Raw genomic sequence first — 20,065 nt, 5'->3', positions numbered from 1 at the left:
TTTTTCACAAACATTACCGTGGGCCCCACCTAACATCCCAGCGCAGTAACTTGCTGCGAAAGGTTTCGCAGGAAACCCGCGTCCGGCCTCACCCAACACGGTGCCGATCCTAACCGTAGGGCCTATATTTATGTATGTGAAGTATATCCACGCCGTTCATCCGTTTTTACAGCTCATTTTAGAGAACTAGACCAATGATGAAGCAGATCGAAATCTCAGGTGGACCACACTACAGGAAACAGTGGTGATTGGCGATTAAAAACTTCTTGTGGGCTATACGGTCATGGAAGCTACAGGAAACGGTGGTAATTACCCTATAGTAACCAGTGGTTGTAACCCTTAGATGATATGGAAAAACGGATGGACGACGTGGATATACCACACCTACATCAAGGTGAGGCCCATGGTCGGGGGCGCACCGTGTTGAGTGAGTTAATTCTCTACCACCTAATATCGCCCGAAGACGCAGTACACTGGTCGGTGATCGAGACGGTTCAGTAAAACAGCAGTGATCACACAACCCTAGCTTTCCAATCGTTGGCCTGAAAAGAGACGGTTAAAACAAAACAAAATAAAAAAGCAGATTGGATTGATGGTCCACTTGAACTTTTTATATGCTTAAATTTTAATCTCATGATCTGAAATAAGCTGAAGAAACAGATGGACGGCATGGATAAAATACATAAAACATGATGGGCTCCGCAGAGAATCCACATCACGCTCTAGCGTGGTGAGCTCCTCACTACACAGTCCGCGTCCACTGCACCCACTCTCCACAGAAAGAGCCGTAATTACTGAAAACTCACATTGCATGAGTACCTTGGATGCGAAAAATGGAAGGCGTGTGCGATTCATCAGGTACGTTGGATGTAGATCATTTGTCATTTTCACCTAAAATGTTACACAATACTCGGTCGAGAGATTGTATAAGTTCGGCCTACTCTCTTCATAATTTTTATTTCCAATTTCTTAAACTGTCCAAATTGTTGTTGCTAGTTCACATACTTCATTGACCAAAAATGACACTTCTCATCATTTGACTATCTAATTAGTAGACATTTAGTGGACAGCTAAAAATGAAAAATATCGAATGATCTTATTTTAACAAACAAGTGTCCAGGAATCAAAGCTGAGAATTATCCATTCAATCTTAGTTTGACTTAACGACGGCGCAATTTAGTCTGTTCAATTTGAATTAAGACATGACAGGTGAGTGCAATTTAGTCGGTTCAATTTGAATTAAGACATGACAGGCGTACTATTTAGGCGCGTCATAAATGCCTGAGTATTATATATTTGAGCCCATCAGGTCTCACCGCATCATATCTCATCGAAAATAATTACATGTGTCATATATAAATAATTATTTCAAAGTCATTTATAATAAAATCTAACTACCCATTCGATCTAACATCATAAATAAGTATTCTTCGTATAATCATTATCTGCAATCATGTGTGATCTACTTCTAACCTATCTCTGCAAATCCTTTATAAAATACTTTTGAGCTAATTAAGTTCTTATACCTAAAACTTTAGAATGCACACCAAAATAACATCAAGTTATCGGGACCTTTGCCATCTAGCATATTGCAAATTGCAATAAAGACATTTAAGTCACCTATAAGACTAGTAAACTCACACAACAATAGAAATGTAATGGATCCGTCACTTGATGGTGAGACACATGTAAATCATCAAGTGTTCATCAAGCAAGACATGCCTAATTAATTAATACTGGGCTTGCATGATATAATAGGGTATGGTACCAATTTCAATAAAATGTCATTCAGATTATCTCATAAATTAAGGTAGAGATACATCTCTAATATATATGCATTTCAGCATGGACTTCTACTGTTGTATATACTCAAACAAGGGTTTATCTCATGTGACAAGTAAGTCAGTCCTTTATATGTGACGAATATCAACAAAAGATCATTGCATTGACCATATGAAAATTAATGTGTGTGTATCATCATCGCATGTATAGAATAATTACATCCACACATGTAAACATGTGCATGTGTCCATTTTAGTTTAATGGGCCACATATAATCTACCAAACGTGTAACAGTGTACCTACCATGGAAAAGGTACTGTGCGCAAGTGGATGTGGCTCTCAAAAGTCAAGCAATCCAACCATAAAGTGGGCCACGATGTGGATTTAATGGTTTTGGGTGGTTGCCATTGCTTTCCACATTATGGCCCACTTGATGATTAGATCAATTTGATTTTGGTGCATCTCATTTTCACAGTGAAGTAACCTCATTGAATGTCGGATATCATAAATAAACCATGGTGGGCCCTAGACGCAGTTAGTTGTATGTTCGCTTTGGCCATCAGCAAAACATTGGAAAGGGGGTTCGCGTTTGGATGCATGGAAAGGCATGTAAATGTACTTTTACTGGCAATTCCAACCAAATGCTCATATTTCAACTCCCAACAGGCTTATTACAAATCTAAAGGTTAATGTTTATTCTATATATACTATCCCGATTAAAGTATTTCCCATGTTTGTAAACGTCATAATTTTAACAGAACGTTCCATAAATATGGAGATATGTGCATTTTACTAGTTAATTCAATTTATTATATATTTTTTTTGTTCCTTTTTTAAATATAAGTTCAAAATATTTCCAAATAAACATCTCTCCATGTCATCATGTTTTAAACAACTCAAATAGAGAATTATTGATTAAATACCTTATAATTCCTTCAACGGAAAGAAAATAACTTTTTTCTAATTTTCAATTTACGAGTATAAAATAAATGAATTCATGAGAAATAAAATCTTGCTTGTAATGTCTATATTAATGATTGTAACTTGGCCAATAAGTGCAATTTTGTGCGTTTGGTTTTGCATTAATCATGAAATTTTAAGGTATTAGATGCAACCAAACTCACCCTTGACAATTTGTCGAAGATGCTAAAATTAGCTATCCAACATGATTGCCTATTTGGATCATTGTACAATGCACGTACACAAGGTGTAAATCCAAGTAGAGTCCTGCAAGACGTACAAAACATATAATCTATGCAAATAAAATTTCATTTCTCACCAGAAATTGGAAAAAAGCTCCATTACTTTGCCTTCATTGTCTTATTGATTTCAGTGACTTGAATGAAAAAGGAAGGTTTTTTAGTCATAAATCATTCATTCATAAAGAAGGAATGGATGCACCATCACACCTAAAGTAGCCGTTTTATGCAATGAAGTCGTACCCAAATCATCTGTATCAAATTAACACTAGAGTCATTTAATTTCCATTGATGTGAATAAAATACACAGTCGGACAGGTTTACAAATGGTGCAGGTAGGATGCCTTGCAACTCGTCAACGGCATACAAGCACACCAATGACCAATCTCAACCATCCAAACCGTGCATTCCATTGTGAATGGAGCGTAGGCCAAAAATCATACAGATAAGGCCTCTTATCAGGTGGGCCTGGCAAATGCAAACACGCCTTGCCAGTGGAAGGAATACTGCTCATTAGTCATTTTCTTCTGACCATCCATTGTTCTAATACATGCTTGACCGACTCACGGGGCGGACCGACCTTAACTTTTGGGCTAGGTTATCATCACCATGGTCCCCAACTGATGAATGGACCCAACTCATGCAAATGTACCAAGATAAAAACCCATCCATCCGCGAAGAAGCAGGTAACGATGGCATTCTTGTTAATGGGACAGCTTGGCTGCAATTCACAAAGCTGGGGTAACCCAAAATCAGTATCTTTTCATACCACCCACCCTTTTAAAATTCCCATACTCCTAATTAAACTTCAATAACCATTATTAACTACCGTAATCCATAATTACTGCGAGGTCAAACAACAAACAAAATCTTCCTCACTTTCTCCCCAGCTTCTCTTTCATCCTCTCAACAGCCTTCCTAAGAGTCTCATCATCCTTACAGAAGGTGAACCTCACCAGATTCTTTCCGTCTTCCGGGTTGAGGTAGAACACGCTAGTCGGGATTGCAACAACACCCACTTCACGGATCAGATACTCACAGAATGCAATGTCGTTTTCGAACCCAAATGGAGTGTGATTGACCACCACAAAGTAGGTCCCACTTGATGGGTACACCTCAAAACCGGCAGCCTTCAAGCCCTCCACCAGTATCGCCTTCTTAGCCATGTAATCCTTCTTCAACTCGTCGTAGTAGGAATCAGGTGCCCGGAGTGCTGTTGCTGCAGCCCACTGCATTGGGGTTGAGGTGGCAAAGGTGAGGAATGAGTGCGCCTGCCTCAATCCCCATGTCAGATGCACCGGAGCAATGGCCCACCCGATCTTCCACCCAGTTAATGAGAAGGTCTTCCCAAGAGAGTTCATTGTCACCGTCCTCTCATACATGCCCGGCAGTGAAGCCAAGGAAATATGATCAGCCTCAAATGCCAGCTTATCATAGACTTCATCCGAGAATGCCAAAACATCGTTCTCGATGCAAAGAGAAGCAATCGTGTTGAGTTCTTCTCTAGTGAACATCTTTCCGGTTGGATTGTGTGGAGTGTTTATGAGTATTGCCCGAGTGTTCTTTGACACCGCAGACTTGAGCTCGTCAAGGGGTACAGCGAAGTCTGGAGGTCGGAGGGTGATGGACTTGATTTTGGCTCCGGCCATTGATAGAGTGGCTTCATAAGAGTCATAAAATGGAGCAAAGAGGATTACCTCATCACCAGGATTTATCAAGCCCAAAATGGTGGCCGCAATTGCTTCTGTGCACCCAGATGTGACCGTGACTTCCTTTTCTGGGTCTACCACCAGCCCAGTGTCTTTCTTGAACCTGTCAGCCACGGCGGAATTAAGGTCGGCGACACCATACCCACGGGCGTATTGGTTCTTCCCATCTTTTATAGCTTGAATCGCAGCTTCTTTGACAAATTCAGGGCCGTCGAAGTTGGGGAAGCCTTGGCCAAGGTTTATTGCTCCATGTTTGACTGCAAGCATACTCATTTGGGTGAAGATTGTAGTCTTGAACTTCTCCAACCGCTTTGCTACCTGTAAAAGATGGCAGCATTATACTCTTCCCAGCTACAGCTCTCATGGTTACCATGTACAGGCAGAAGCTTCAACAAGATACTGCGGTACCTTTGGAAGAAGAACTGCATAACTGCATAGTTTGCTGAAGCACAGGATTCCATACATGTGGGGGCCATGGTTTGCCGATAAGGGGCCCAATGTGGATGTTGGATGCCACACAAATCTTGCAGGTTGGAAGATCCTAAACCTCAGGTCTGTGACCTCCCAAGATATAGTCATGGGAAAATACAGCAACAGCGCAAACTCAACAGAGAGTAAGTTGGTAATTTGAGGATTTTTCAAAAAAAAATAATTTTTTAATTAGATAATAATTAAAAAATATAAAAAGTAGTTTTTTAAAACAGAATTTTCACTTTGATCAACAGCCAATTGACCCATATTTCAGAGTATTTTGGAGTGTTTGATGAAATCATCATCACATACACTCTAATTTGGGGATTTGGGGGAAGATGGACCGATTTACAAAAAATTGGGGAAATTTTAAAAATTTCAAATCGGTTGCAGTCTTCATGTCCAAATATGAAAGCAAACGTGCATGCGACCTGATCTAGTGATTCTTGGTAATTTGGAGGTTTTTTGAGAAAAAATATGTTTTAATTAGAAAATTATATATATATATATATTTCAATTTGATTGGTAGTCAACTGGCTCCTGTTTTAGAGTATTTAGGAGAGTTTGATGAAGTCATCATCACATACACTCTAATTTGGGGATTTAAGGGAAGATGGGCCGATTTGCAGAAAATTGGGGAAAATTCAAATTTTCTCCAAAAAATTCTGAATCGGTTACAATTTCATTTTCTAAATGTCAAATCAAAGATTTTAGGGAAAAAAATTAAATTCTGAATTAACAATATAAGAAAATATTTTTTTTTCAGAAATTCCATTTTGCTCGGTCCATCTTCCCCCAAATTAGTGTATGTGATGATGATTTCATTAAATAGTACTAAATACTTTGAAATAGGGGCCAATTAACTGCTGATCAAAGTAGAATTTCTAACAGAAATATATATATATATATATATATATATATATATATTTCTAATTAAGATTTTTTTTTCCAAAAAATTCCCAAATTACCAAGAATCACTAAATCAAGTTACATACATATTTGATTTCATATTTGGACATTGGGATTGTAATTGATTTGGGAAAATTTGGGGAAATTTCGATTTTTTCCCAATCTCAACAAATCGGCCCATCTTCCCCCAAATCCTCAAATTAGAGCGTGTGTAATGATGTTTTCATCAAACACTCCTAAATACTCTAAAACAAAGGCCAATTGATTGTTGACCAAAGTGGAAATTCTAAAATTTCTTTTTAAAATTTTTTTTTTTTTTAAATTTTTACTGAGGAACTCTTCCATGTCTTAATTCTAACGGCAAATATGAGAGTACAAAATATGAGGTTGCAAGCCATGCATTATTTCAAGGATGCCAAAAAATATCCTTAGGAAGTGGGAACAGTTAAATGTTGTGCTCTTTTTCTTCTTCTTTTTTTTTTTTCTCTTTTCTTTCTTTTTAGATAAATGTATTTTGAATTTTCTGTATTTGAAAATCAAAGGGGGGTAACTGTCCGTTGTATCATCGTCAATTTCAATTAACTATAGCTTCATTAAATTTCCACTCCTAGCATGCTTGCTTCAGTAGTTAAGAAGAATAAGAACCAAGGTATTCACTGTTAAAAAGAAGAAGAAGAAGAAGAAGCACCAAGGTATTCAATAACGGTAACAGTGGCCATAACAATTAGCTTCTTCAATATTAGCTTGGAGCCATGATCATAGATTCTCCCTCGTTGAAAAGGTACCACATGAATATTCTACAATAGTCAGTATTGAAGAATCCGTACATGAAACTCTCCTCCTAAATCAGACCAAAATACTTTGATCGATCACTACGTTAGAATTTCAACAATGATCTTGAATCTCTGAACACAAGTAATCAGACTTGTGCTGTAATAGATCTAAGCTGTAACGGTAAAACATTTCTTAAAGAAAGAAACTGTATCCGTACATGAAACTCTCCTCCTAAATCAGACCAAAATACTTTGATCGATCACTACGATAGAATTTCAACAATGATCTTGAATCTCTGAACACAAGTAATCAGACTTGTGCTGTAATAGATCTAAGCTGTAACGGTAAAAAATTTCTTAAAGAAAGAAACTGTATCGGGCCCATATCAGACTGTGTTGTGCCCATAATGGCCATTATGGCCATTACAAGCCCATTATGGGCCTTATTATTATTATTATTATTATTAAGAAAGGGCATTACAGCCTATATAGCATAATGGGTCCCACCATTACTGTTATGTAACAAACTGTTTTTTTAATACCATAATAACAAATGTATAGGATCCTGTGTCTAAAAATTGAATAGTTTGTTCGAGTGCAGGATTCTGTCCACATGGGGCATCATGTAGTGATCCAACCTTTTGGATGGGCCCATGTGGATGGGGGATGCCACCAAAATCTCCAACGCTGGAAGATCCAGGGCTGGAAAGGCCATTACATAAAGGTAACGATGGCAATCATTACACATTATAGGGTCGTAAATAACATTTGTTATGGAAAAAATGACCCCATAATGGGTCATTACACCCCCCATAAAGGCCATAAGGCTCGTAACTGCCCCGCAACAGTCCATTACGGGGCTGATATAGGTTTTCCATTTTTTTTTTTCAATAAAAAAAGAGAGACCGTAATGGTCATTACGGGGGCCATAACGGCCGTTACAGCCCATATCGTAAGGGTAAAGGTGGTGGCCATTGGTCACCGTTACTATTACGGATTACCTTGCTCACATAAAGGCGAAATGCAGGAAATTTAACGCTCAAATTGTGGCCATTCAAGAAACTAAATTTAGCAAATATGTGTCAAGTTATAGTAAATGATTTATGGTATGGTAATGAAAAGGAGCGGGAAGCCAAGAACACGAAAGGGTCCTTAGGTGGTATTCTAGTAGTTTGGAATTCAGCGTTGTGGTCCAAAGAAGATAGCTAGGTTGGCGATTTCTCTCTGTTTGTTTTTTTTTTTTTCCTGAACGGTAATGACGATTTCTCTCTTAATGTTGTTCTAGAGATAAGGCTTTAGGTTTTAAATAGGTGTTGTCTGTAGTCTTTGGGCCATGCTCGACCGATCTTAGGTACTCATTCTGCCAGAACTAGACTATATTGGAGCGAGATGAGGGCTTCCCTGGTGTGTTGGAGGAGATTTTAATGTCCCTAAATTTTCTTTTGAGAAGCCGTTTGACAAGAAAATTGCTCATAGCATGGTTGTGTTCTCCGAATGGGTGACTAGAAACAATTTGGTTGAATTGTCGATGGGGGGTGTTCACTTCGCTTCGTTGGCCATGCTTAGCCGGCGCTTTCAAAGCTGGATAGTTTTCTGGTGTCAGCTTCATGGATTGATAAGTTCCTGTTATCCAACCAGAGGGGATTTCCGAAGCCGACTTTAGACCATTGTCCAATTTTGTTCGAAGAGGAGATAGAGAGCTAGAGCCCCAAACCATTTAGATTTGAATTGCTTGGCTAGAGGTGGAGGGCGTTGGGGACCTGAAAAAGGGTTGGTGGGATTCTCGTTAGGCTTTAGGCCAATCAGGTTTTATGTTGTTTTAGAAACTTTGCACTCTTAAAGGGATGATTTCTCATAGTAGGAAGAGTTTTTTCAGGACAAAGAGGCAGCTTTAGCTAGAGCTTTGCAAGAAATTCAGGAGCTAGATATTATTAAGGAGCAATGCTTTCGAAGGAGGATCAGTGTTGAAGAGATACCCTTAAAGCTGATTATAACAAGTTCCTGATGGAAGAAAAGATCAAGTGGAAACAACGGTTGAGAGCTTGCTAGCTCAAGGAGGGGGACAAGAACACTAAGTTCTTTCACATGATACGAAGCACGGGGGCTTGAACTACCAAAATTGAAAGCAAAACGGTGCAAGGGGTTTGGGTGGATAGGAAAGCAGATGTGTGCAATGCCATTGTATCTTTCTATAAGAGCCTTCTTTCCAAACTAGGTGTTGGGCGTCCTTCTCTTGACAACCTTGCCTTGTCGGAGGCTAAGGCGGCTTTTTTGGAGAGATCTTTATCTGAGGAGGAGGTTAAAAACACAATTCAAAATTTGGGTCGGGACAAGGTGTTGGGCCTTCATGGGTTTCCTACAGCTTTTTTAATTTTCAGATTTTCTGGGATATGCTAACGAAGGATTTGATCGGATTAATGAACGATTTCTTTGAAAAAGGTAAACTTGCGTCAGACTTGGGTGTGTCCTTTATTACATTAATTCGAAAGAAGGAAGGAGCAAAATGCCTTGCAGATTTTTGGCCAATTAGCCTTATAGGCGTGCCTTATAAAATATTGGCAAAGGTTCTCGCATCAAGATTCCATTCCATGTTGGGTTGTATTATCTCTCAGGAGCAAGGGGATTTCGTGGAAGGGAAACAAATCTTGGAAAGTTCTTTGATTGCTAATGAAGTTATAAACTGATGCCATAGAGGGGTCGTGTGAAAGTTAGATCTAGAGAAAGCCTACATTTATGTTGATTGGGCTTCTTAGATTATATGTTGGAATGATTAGGGTGTGGGGCAAGGTATTCTGTAATGGTAATGGTGGGCGTAACGGGCACCACCATTACCTTTATGATATGGGGTGCAATGACCATTAAAGGGGCCGTAATGGCCGTTACAGTCTCTCTTTTTTAATTGACAAAAAATCCAAAAAACCTGTATCGGCCCCGTAACCAAGTTATTCCATATCGACAACAGTGGCTGTAACGGTCACCACCATTACCGATATAGGGGCATAACGACCGTTACGATATAATGGTTGAAAATTTTCTTTTGCCTAAAAAAATTCTGAAAAAAATATCTAGAAAATCCAACATGATGTAAATATTCCAAATATGTATTCATTTTTTGTTTTGAACATGTTTATAGCAGTATAATGATCCACTCTTTGGTGAGAGTGTTGTATCTGATTGTCTAGTGAATTTGTGAACGTGATTATATGTCTCTAATGTTTACACATTACAATCAAGCACTGGAACTAAAAATCAGAAAAAAAAAATAATTAAAAAAAAAATTAAAAATGTATAAATACTACCTTTTGAATTTTTTGAAAAAATTGCCACTGGAGCTTCTATTCACTCAAATCACTTTAATCTATGGTTTTAATCTTAAAAACTATAGTAAGAGAGGTCGAAATCTGTGGTAAAATGATTTAAGAGAGTTTGGAATGAGAAAAATGAAAAACTAAAAAGAAAAATGGATTTAAATAGGAAATAAAAAAAGTGGCCATTTTTCGACTGTTATGGGAGTAACAGTCATTATGCCCCGTAACTCTTTATGGCCACTGTAACGGTTGATGCGGTAAAAAAACAAAAAAAACCAACTGCCCCGTTTCACCCATGTATCACATAATAGTCATTACCTCGTTTCACCCATGTATCGTGTAATGGTCATGGCTGTTACTTATACGTATCATCCTTTACGGGCATATCATAACGGCTAGGGAACATTTTGCCCGTAACGGACCTTTATGGGAGTGCGAAATGACCCCGTAATGTGTAACGGTTGCCACCGTTACCTTTATGTAAAGGCTGCCACCATTACTTTTACATAACGGCCTTTACGGCCTCGTAACAACCTTTATGAGGCACCATGGTGTGGAGCCAACTGGAGAAGTCGGATTTGGGAATGTGTGGGGTTTGGTGAAGTTTTCGCTTCTTGTTGATGGTGCTCCCAAATAATTCTTTCGGTCTATGAGGGGTCTTAGGCAAGGAGACCCGCTTTCCCCCTTTCTCTTTATTGTGGAGCGAAAGTCTTAAGTCAAATGTTATTTAAAGAAGTCAAGGAAGGTCCCTTCAACATTCTTAGGGTGGATAAGGGGGGTTTCTAAGTTTCTCATCTTCGATTTGTGGACATGCGTTGAATGCTTCCAAAGTCGATAATCTACAAAAAGCAATCTTTTGTTTCAAATTGGTTTCGGGTCTTTTATTCAATTTTCATAAGTCTGCAGTATTGGGGATAGGGTTGCCTAATGAGGAGGTAGATTCTCTGGCCAAGGTGTTTGGTTGTAGAGTAGAGTCTATCCCTTCCACCTATTTGGGCCTTCCTTTGTGTACTGGAAGGATGAAAAAGCATCTATGGGATCTGATCATTGAGAGGTCAAAAAGAAAATTATCAATGTGGAGGAGCAAGCTATTATATCTAGGGGGACGGATTGTTCTCATTAAAGTGGCTCCATCAAATCTTCCTCTATATTTTATGTCCCTCTTTAGGTGCCCGAAAGGGATGGTTAATAAGTTGGAGGAGCTTAGAAGGGATTTTTTTAGCAAGGTGGGGAGGTTAAGAAAAAATTTCACCTTATGAAATGGGATGACGTGTGCAGGCCAATCCATAATTTGGGGTATTTAAACGAAGCTCTTTTGGGGAAATGGATTTGGAGATATGGGATAGAGGGAGGTCTTTGAAAGAAAGTTGTTAAGAGAAAATATGGGTTGGATCAGAAGGGGTGGTGGCCTAGAAATGCCCCTTCATATAAAATCTTGAGTGTGTGGAGACAGATTTTGAGACGAGAGTAAGTGGTTCCTCACAAGGTGGGTTTTCAATTGGGAGATGGGACAAGGCATATTGTGTGGCTAGGGAATCGGACATTACAAATCCAATTTCCGAGGTTAGCTCGTATGGCAGTGGATCTTGATACTTCAGTTAATCGGTGCTTCTCCTCTCTCAATTCTTAGGGCGTTTGGATTCCTCGGTGTAGAAGAGATCTGCAAGAGGAAGAATTTCAAGAATTGTTGGATCTTCTTAATCTTTTGTCAAGGTATCCGTTTCGAAGGGGATCAATTCGGTGAGATGGCTTGAACAATTTCAGCAAGTTTTCAGTGAAGTCGCTCAAGTCCACTATCACAAGTGGTTCACATGGGGGATCGGGTAGAGGTGAGTTAAAGCACACTCTTTCCTTCGGTCCAATGGTGCCCCCTCAAAGATGGAGGCTTTTGCTTGGTTAGTGGGTTGGAATAGGGTATTAACGATAGATAACTTGAGGAAAAGAGGCTTCATCATCGTGAATGCTTGCCCCTTGTGTTGGCAGGAGGAGGAATCGATGAGCCATCTTTTCATACATTGTCCCTTCTCGTGGAAAGTTGGGCAAGTATCCTCCTTGATGTTGGTGTTTGTTGGGTTTTTCCAGAGTCAACTGTTGATATGTTCTAGCAGTGGCATGGTGGTGATCAAGGAAGAATGAGAAGGAAGGCATGGACATTGTTCCTCCTTGCGAGGATATGGGCCATTTGGAATTGAAGATGTTTTAAGAATTTGAGTGGTCTACCCAAGGGTGTTTGCTTAAGATCTAAATCTTTTGTTTTAGAGTGGGAGTCATCCCTTAAGATGGGTTTCTTGGGGCTGTGTGGTGCTTTTGTTTTTGCTTTTCATTCTTTGTATTCTTTCAGCTTCACCACTTTTAATAAATTGTCGTCCTTTAAAAAAATATATTTAAAGAAAACGTCAAGCAAAGAACAAGAGGAAGATGAAAAATAATCAGAGCCCATCACACCCAAATACAGGCCCTAGGGAGAAAAACTTCCAAAGCAATACCTACCTATAGCTGGGCAAAACAAATCCGATCCAGTGGATTTGACCCGATCCGAACCGAACCGATGGCCTAGATCGGTCAGGATCGAGTTGGGTAATTTAGGTCCGAATGAATTTCAGATTGAGTTCGGATCGTGGTGGATCTGGACTGAACCGATCTGATCCGAAAGCCGATTCGAATAGATCCGGACCGATCCGGAGTCGGGTAGTATATATGTACCTTTTGATTTTACCCTCAGCTATGGATTTTTTCTCAAATACTAAGCCTCGAAGATGAATCTGGAACATTGATTTTACCCTCAGCTACAGATTTTTTCTCAGACCTTTTTCAAACAGAGAAGCAAATCAAACCATTTTGCATTTGGGCATGGCAACCCCAATCGCTGCAGTAGATTGTGGAAGTATGTTTTTTTTTTTTTCACCAGACTCGGATTATGTAGTGAAGCACACAGCACCCACAACACTGCTGTGTAGTGCTGGAAAAGCTCTATGCCAAGATTCCGAGAGGTGGGTCAGATTGGAATGGGTGAGATGTGTGCTGGCCTAGATGCGAATGGTTGTGGAGAGAAGGACGGGGAGAAAGTTGTCTTCCAGAGCTACGATGGATGGCAAAAAGCAGTACTTTTTTTTTTCCCAAAGTGAGTGGGACCCATGGGCTCGACGCTTATAGTTCAAAGCCTCACTTGCCATTCAAAGAAGAAAGAGGTTTGCTACAATACATCCCTACATATTACTTGTTTTTACATCCGAACTTCATCCATTGATCCTTGAACATGTTGCAATGATCCAAACCGTTTATACTTTCTTTCCTTCAATGTTGATAAGAGAAGTGAAAATATTCATCAGAAATGTCCTTTAAATAACTCACAAAACAACGGTTAAGGAAGACAGTTCATATTCGAAAAGAGTTAAATGATTAAAGGGTTGAAAGATTCCAATGTGATTTTATTTTTTTTTCTTTTTAGGTGGGAATCATCTAGGAACATTACAAATGGTTTGGATCATTTGAAAATAACCCCAAATCCAACGACTACAATGCCGATGTGAAAATGGCAATAGGTGGGAATGTACGAAGAAAACCAAAATTTTGGGAAATAATTGTGATGGTAGATGCTGCCTTTTATCCAGTGTGTTTGACAACGTCCGAAAACCTAACGTACCAGTTAGACCTTAAGGACGGAGATACCCCTGCTTTTCAGCAAAAGGCAATTGAAAAGTTTGAAAAGTAGGGGTATTTTCGTCATTAAATCCACTGTCTGTACATGGGTGAAGAAAAAAGCTGAGTAGAAGGTGGCATCTACAGTGATAAAGACTATGATGCTCAGGCTGCGTATGATGCTTGATACGCAGGCACTCAGAAATTTTACTATTAAAAGATATTAGCTCAAATCAAACCGACCACATTGTGTAACACAATGTCAACAAGTTACGATCTGAAGATCAGATTGGTTGAAAAATCCTAACCTCTGATTGGCGGATAGTTGTTTGTGGAAATAACACTCGTTTCTTGAATCGACAACACTTCCACCTTTACAGGCTTTCCCCATCCAAAATCCGTATCATAGACCAGAAACTTGGGGACCCAGCAACGGATCTCAAACTCTCTCCTGAAATTACAATAGAATGTCTCTGCGCCATTCAACGCTTGGATTGTTCTCCGATGACCTCTGATACGAGAACCAACCTATCTTCCGTCTCCAAATCGCTCCCCTTTCGCATTGCACTAATATTGTATCGGTGGGTATCGACAGTACAAGCTGAGCTCGGCAGTCCATCGGAAAGCCTAAATGGACGTTTTTGTCCCTGTCATCATCTCCAAAAGACCTGATCAAGGAAACCCACACGTATGCCGTCAGGTGGTGCGGGCCGATCCGAACCGTGTCCAATCCGATCCGACTCGGTTTTCCTGACCGAGTCGGACTCGGATCGGATCAAACAATGCACCTTTCGGATCGGTCTGAGTCAGGTGACCCGGACTCAGTCTCGGATCGGATTGAGTTCGGACCATGCCATTGAGATTTCGGATCGGATCGAGTTGGACCCAATCCGATCCGATCCGGACAGATGCCCAGCTCTATACCTACCCAAACTCCACGAAGGTTGACACTCCTACATATATTAGAAGCAATCGCCCAAAATACAAATTTGCAATTAGCACTAAGAAAGACCGCTTTGCTGGATTCCAAGTGATTGTTGCACTTCCTCCACAGAGACCACAGAACAGCCAAAAGGAGAGATGCCAACATTCAATTCACCCCTGGTCCCTGCTTTGCAGGCTAAAGTCACCAACTGTGAAAGGCATGACCAAATGAGAACCAAACACATCTAGGAAACCCCTTCAAACCTTCAAAGCAAATTTGCAATAGAGGAGGTGATCAACAGATTCTGTACTTTTCGGGTACTTGATGCATCCATTCTTAATCAACATTTTCCTATCCCTCAAGTTAAGCATAATAATATTCAGGAGAGTTTATAATGAGACTGATTTAGTATTCAATAGGCCTCAAATGATGCACTATTAGTTGAAGGGGACTGGCTTTTTTACCATTTCCACAAGACATTATAACGAGGGAAATGAAAAAATTGGTAACAGTATTTTAATTGGGCGAGAATACAAGGGAGAAAAACGGTGAAACAAGTGCTGAATTCAAAATCTCTGTTTTAACAGGCATTTGGACGACTGGGCTGTAAATAAATGAGTTTTTGCGAGAGGATTAGAAGAACCACATTCTTGACATCTCCTCTTTCAGATAAGCAGAACAGTTCTGCTCATCTCAGAAATGTGCATGGCTTTGGAGCCAAAAGGTTTTTCACTACATTTGTACCAAAATTTTACAACCTCCTGGGTTAATGTAAGGAAATGATAGACGAGTTTTTATCCACTTCCATATATGTGTGCTTGAACTGCAACCTTAATGTCCTAATCCCTAAAATAAGAAGCGCAGAGATTGTACGGGTGCTTCAAATGCATCTTTCTCCTTCAAAGAAGTAGATAGCTCACAAACATGCAGCCTTTGAAATCTAAAGGTATCCACTAGATTTGTATCAAAATATTGGATACTTGGTTGCACTATCCTTCTAAACAGGTGATGCTCCCACTTCATATCCCACTTTATACTCACTCTCCCGCTTCACAGGTATTTATACTTGGTAACATTTTGAAATAGACAATTCTCTACTCCTGCACCAAAGGTTTTGAAAAACAGTATCAGTGAGCGTATCAGTCAGGCCCAAAAATGATACAATAGAGGGCGTATTAAACTGTATGGGACAATACAGACCCATATAGTCTGAAATTCTTTTGGTGCAAAAAAATCTGAAAAATATTGAGAAAATAGGAAAATTGTAAAACATCATAATCTCCGTATTGGACTGTATGGGACAATATGGACCCATATCGTCCAAAATTCTTTTGGCGCAAAAAATCTAAAAAATATTTAGAAAATAGGAAAAATGTAAAACATCATAATCTCCATATTGGACTGTATGGGACAATATGGATCTGAAGTTCTTTTGGGGCAAAAAAAAAAAAAAAAAGAAAAATATTGAGAAAATAGGAAAAATGTAAAACATCATAATCTCCCTCCCTCTTGTGTGCATGCGTGTTTGTGTTTTAACATGTATTATATAGTGTATCAGACCATTCTTTGATAAGAATGATGAACTACTGAAAGTCAACCAAATAGGTCCTAATCGAACACAAATCAAACATGATTTGGTAAATTAGGGCCCATTACATATGAATTCAACAAAAGAATATGGAAAAAAATTTGATGGTTAATCGCTTCCTCTGATATTTCCCAAAATGGTCTATCCCGGTTTGATTCACCGAATGCCACTCAAATCTCATGTTTGATCTCAAAAGTCTAGATCCATCTAAAACTAGTTTCTAAGTTTCCTTCATAATTGAAATTATGAAAGAAGTGGGAAAACCAGAGAATTTTTATAACAAAATTTTCAAAAATATGATATTCATGGCCATATTGGCCCTGCATTGGTGCCAATATGGGGCATATCAGTTGATACAAGCTGATACGGCCCATTTATTTTCTAAAAGGACTAGTTAACCCCCATATCTCGTAACAGGATCCACCTATACGATTATGATACAGCTAATACCTGACATATAAAACTGTGCCTGCACCCGAATCTATTGCCACTTCGCTTCATGCTAAGTGCAACTAGCCTAGGATATAAGGGAAATGATAGATGAGCGTTTTTCCCCACTTCCATATGTGTGCTTTGACTTTATTATTTATCAACTAACCCCTATGATAAGAAGTAAAAGAATATCTTCAAAGTTTAGAGCAACTTAATTAGTTTGAACTCATGAACATATATAGAAAATCCTTTTTTAATGGGTAAACTGAGCCTTATTAAGAAAAGAGAAAAGAGAAGAGATACATAATACAACAGAGACCTGCAACATAAGGCAGCAGCAACATGCAACAAAAAAAAATGCTCAGGTCATTAATCACTTGCCTCTTTGATGATATCTACTAATCCCCAGAGATATGTCCCTCGTAAATAGGAAGTGCCATACTTCATGATATATCCAATTCAAACACTTAAAAGGAGATACACCAATAAGAAAACAAAGCCAATGTGTTGATAAATAGAAGTGAGACACTGAAATCACTGAATTTTGGAACCAAATTTTAGGAGGTGTATATCACAACACTTGGGACGGGCATTTCCAGTGGCTTTGAAAGTCCATAACGTATGCATTGTTAGGTGGGGGCACTGTACTAGGGGCATAATGCAAGAAAAAAATATTTCACCATTTCTATTTAACCAAACAGTAACAGCAGTTAGTTTTTTATTTTATTTTAAAACAATGATTAGTTCTACTGTCCATGAGGCTACCCCAAACAATATTATAGACTTCAAATAAGCAAAATTGATTTGCCCATTTCTAATTCCAGCACATTTCAATACATATCAATGAAATGCCAGATCAACAAGTGCAATTTCTTCAAAAGACCCATGAGGCAAATATTAAAAATGAAACTCTCCCACACTAGATTGTAACCATGCTAAATACGAGAGAGGAACAATGTGACCAAGGTTTAAAATATCATCCGAAACCGTCACGGATCACCCAAATCCCAATACGTACTGGTATCACCCATGAATAAAGGGGCAATACAGGACCATACTGGTGGTGAACAATATAATACTTCAAGTCCAACAAGTGAGCCCATTCATTTGGTAATCCAGCCTTTTCCTTGCAATAAATATTGAGGCTTGTTTCATGCTTTCTTCTCTAAATTATATATTCCAAAAAGTCTCAAGGTATGTATTTAATTCCTACTCTTTTGATAGAGGAGGTCAAACAGAAGTTCCAAGAGAGGAATATCCTCCTGTATCAATATATTTCCTTACCATTGACTACTAATCAGTAGGGCTGGACTTGTTAAACTATAGTTGCACGAAGCATGAAGCATAAAGTGCCGGAGCAGGGAAGTGTCGGTTTCGAAATGTTTTCAAGTATAAACACGTAGGAAGCGAATGCGGGACTGGCACCTAGTTAGAAGGATCATGAAGCTAAGGGTGATGAAGCATGTGCACTCAATGAATAAGTGCTGACAGGAAGGTTTAACCTCTTGATAGATGTTGCAAATCCAATGGGAACTGAGGCCTAGTTTCGCAAAATGCTACGAGGTTTCCTAGCATACATAATGCAGTAGTAACCCTCAAATTGCAATTACTTTACTTTCATGTCAAGCTCGAAAGCGATCTAATTGCAGTATGGAGACTAGATCTTCAATACAAATGCTAATGGAAGGCACCAAACATTGGCTATTTCCAGTTTTCTGGACAAATTATCACAACCCAATTCGACTGCGTTTCCAAACAACCCCTCAATGTCTAGCATGTAGACAGTCGATGTGCGCAAGCAGAGAACCCGCCGAAGTTCGACAACCAATTTCAAAGGATAAACAACATGGGCCATTGATAGATCAGACAGTGACTACGACTTGTAAACTCTCCTACACCAATCTAACGGATCTAAAGCAACAAGAAAGTAAATAAGGACTTGTAATAAAGATGGGTATTCTTCAAATAACTCATTCAAAATGTAGAAGCACAAAAATGCCCCCCAAAAAAAAAAAAAACAAAAACCAAAAAACAAAGGGAAGATATCAAAATCCAGAAACAACATGAATGAACAAGAAGATCACATGCCTGTAGGGGTAAAATGGTCTTTTGGGTGGGCTCATGTGGAGCTGAATTTTCAGTAGAAACGGTGGAAATTTGAGCAGCCATGGGAAGAGAAGAAGAAGATTTGGAAATGGCTTGGAAGAGAGCTGTTGTTAATGGTCTGGAATTGAATGACCTTAACAGATCAATATTTTTATTGGGAATCGGCGCCGACAAGTGCATCACACCGCCGCCTTTCATTCCTTGAATATAGCCTCCTTTCTCTTCTTCCCCGTTGATTATTATTCCTTTGGACTAGGGTTTTTTCGGTGCACCTTCAAACACAGGACGCGGATTGCCTACTGACAGCGTCAGTAGGGAGGTAGCTACTAACAGTGCTCTGTGGGCCCTATCATGATGTATGTATCACATCCACGCCTTCCATCCATTTTTCCATACTATTTTATGGCATTATACCAAAAATTAGATAGATAAAAATCTCATATAGACCACACCACATGAAAGAGTGATGATTGAACACTAACCATTGAAAACTTCTTAGGGCGACAAAAGTTTTAGATTAAGCTGATATTTGTGTTTTGTCACTAAATCAACATACTGAATATTGAATGACAAATAAACATTACAGTGAGGCTCATGAAGTCTTTAACGGTGGACATTCAATCACCACTTTTTTTCCAATAGGGTGGTTCACTCGAGATTTTGATCTCCCTCATTTTCAGGATAGTACTTCTATAATAATATGAAAAAAATATTTGGACGACTTAGATTATATATATACACACACGGGCCAACACAGCACTGTCAGTAGCCACCTCGGTACTGATGCTGACAGTACAGCAATCCGCGTCCCTAGACACGCTTTTTTTCCATGGTGGTGTATGGTTGGACTATGGAGGTCTGCTGCATTTCGTCCCCATCCGTCGAATATTTGTGTCCTTTTCAGTGATCCAGAACGTTGATCTGACAATGTACACCGCTGATGCTAGTTTAATAAAAAATCATTGTGCGACCAGAAGTTTTTAAGAGCTCGATCGATGGCCCACAGAACAACGGTCAATATCAAAGCGTAGAAATAATCACATATGAGTTTTTTTTTTTTTCATCCACGGTTAATCCCACCACAGAAACGGTTTGGATGAAGGAAACATGGCCCTAGATCCAACGGTTATAGTCCCAAATAGCCCTTTAGAAATAGATGAATGGTCTGGATTACCGAACCATTCCATGGAATCAATAGAATCAAAAGACCGCGTACAGGTACAG

General features: G+C 39.2%; 1 protein-coding gene across 1 annotated transcript; it reads right to left on the bottom strand.

Annotated features, from left to right (window-relative positions):
• Window positions 1–3,238: 3,238 nt before the first annotated feature.
• On the bottom strand, window positions 3,239–19,121 carry LOC131236431 (uncharacterized). Its single transcript, XM_058233577.1, has 2 exons — window positions 18,820–19,121; window positions 3,239–5,004 (listed from the first exon to the last, which is right to left on the bottom strand). The coding sequence occupies exons 1-2, from the start codon at window positions 19,037–19,039 to the stop codon at window positions 3,857–3,859; spliced, it is 1,368 nt and encodes a 455-aa protein (XP_058089560.1). The 5' UTR covers window positions 19,040–19,121; the 3' UTR covers window positions 3,239–3,856.
• Window positions 19,122–20,065: the final 944 nt, after the last annotated feature.

Source organism: Magnolia sinica, chromosome 2, assembly GCF_029962835.1.
Source record: "Magnolia sinica isolate HGM2019 chromosome 2, MsV1, whole genome shotgun sequence".
Classification (NCBI taxonomy): Eukaryota; Viridiplantae; Streptophyta; class Magnoliopsida; order Magnoliales; family Magnoliaceae; genus Magnolia; species Magnolia sinica.
This window is presented reverse-complemented; position numbering and strand designations above follow the sequence as displayed.

Coding starts and splice junctions, on each gene's coding strand:
- LOC131236431 (XM_058233577.1), bottom strand. CDS start 19,039: ATGAAAGGCGGCGGTGTGATGCACTTGTCGGCGCCGATTCCCAATAAA. Junction 5,005..18,819: donor CATTTTACCCCTACAGGCAT/GTGATCTTCTTG, acceptor TTTTACAGGTAG/CAAAGCGGTTGGAGAAGTTC.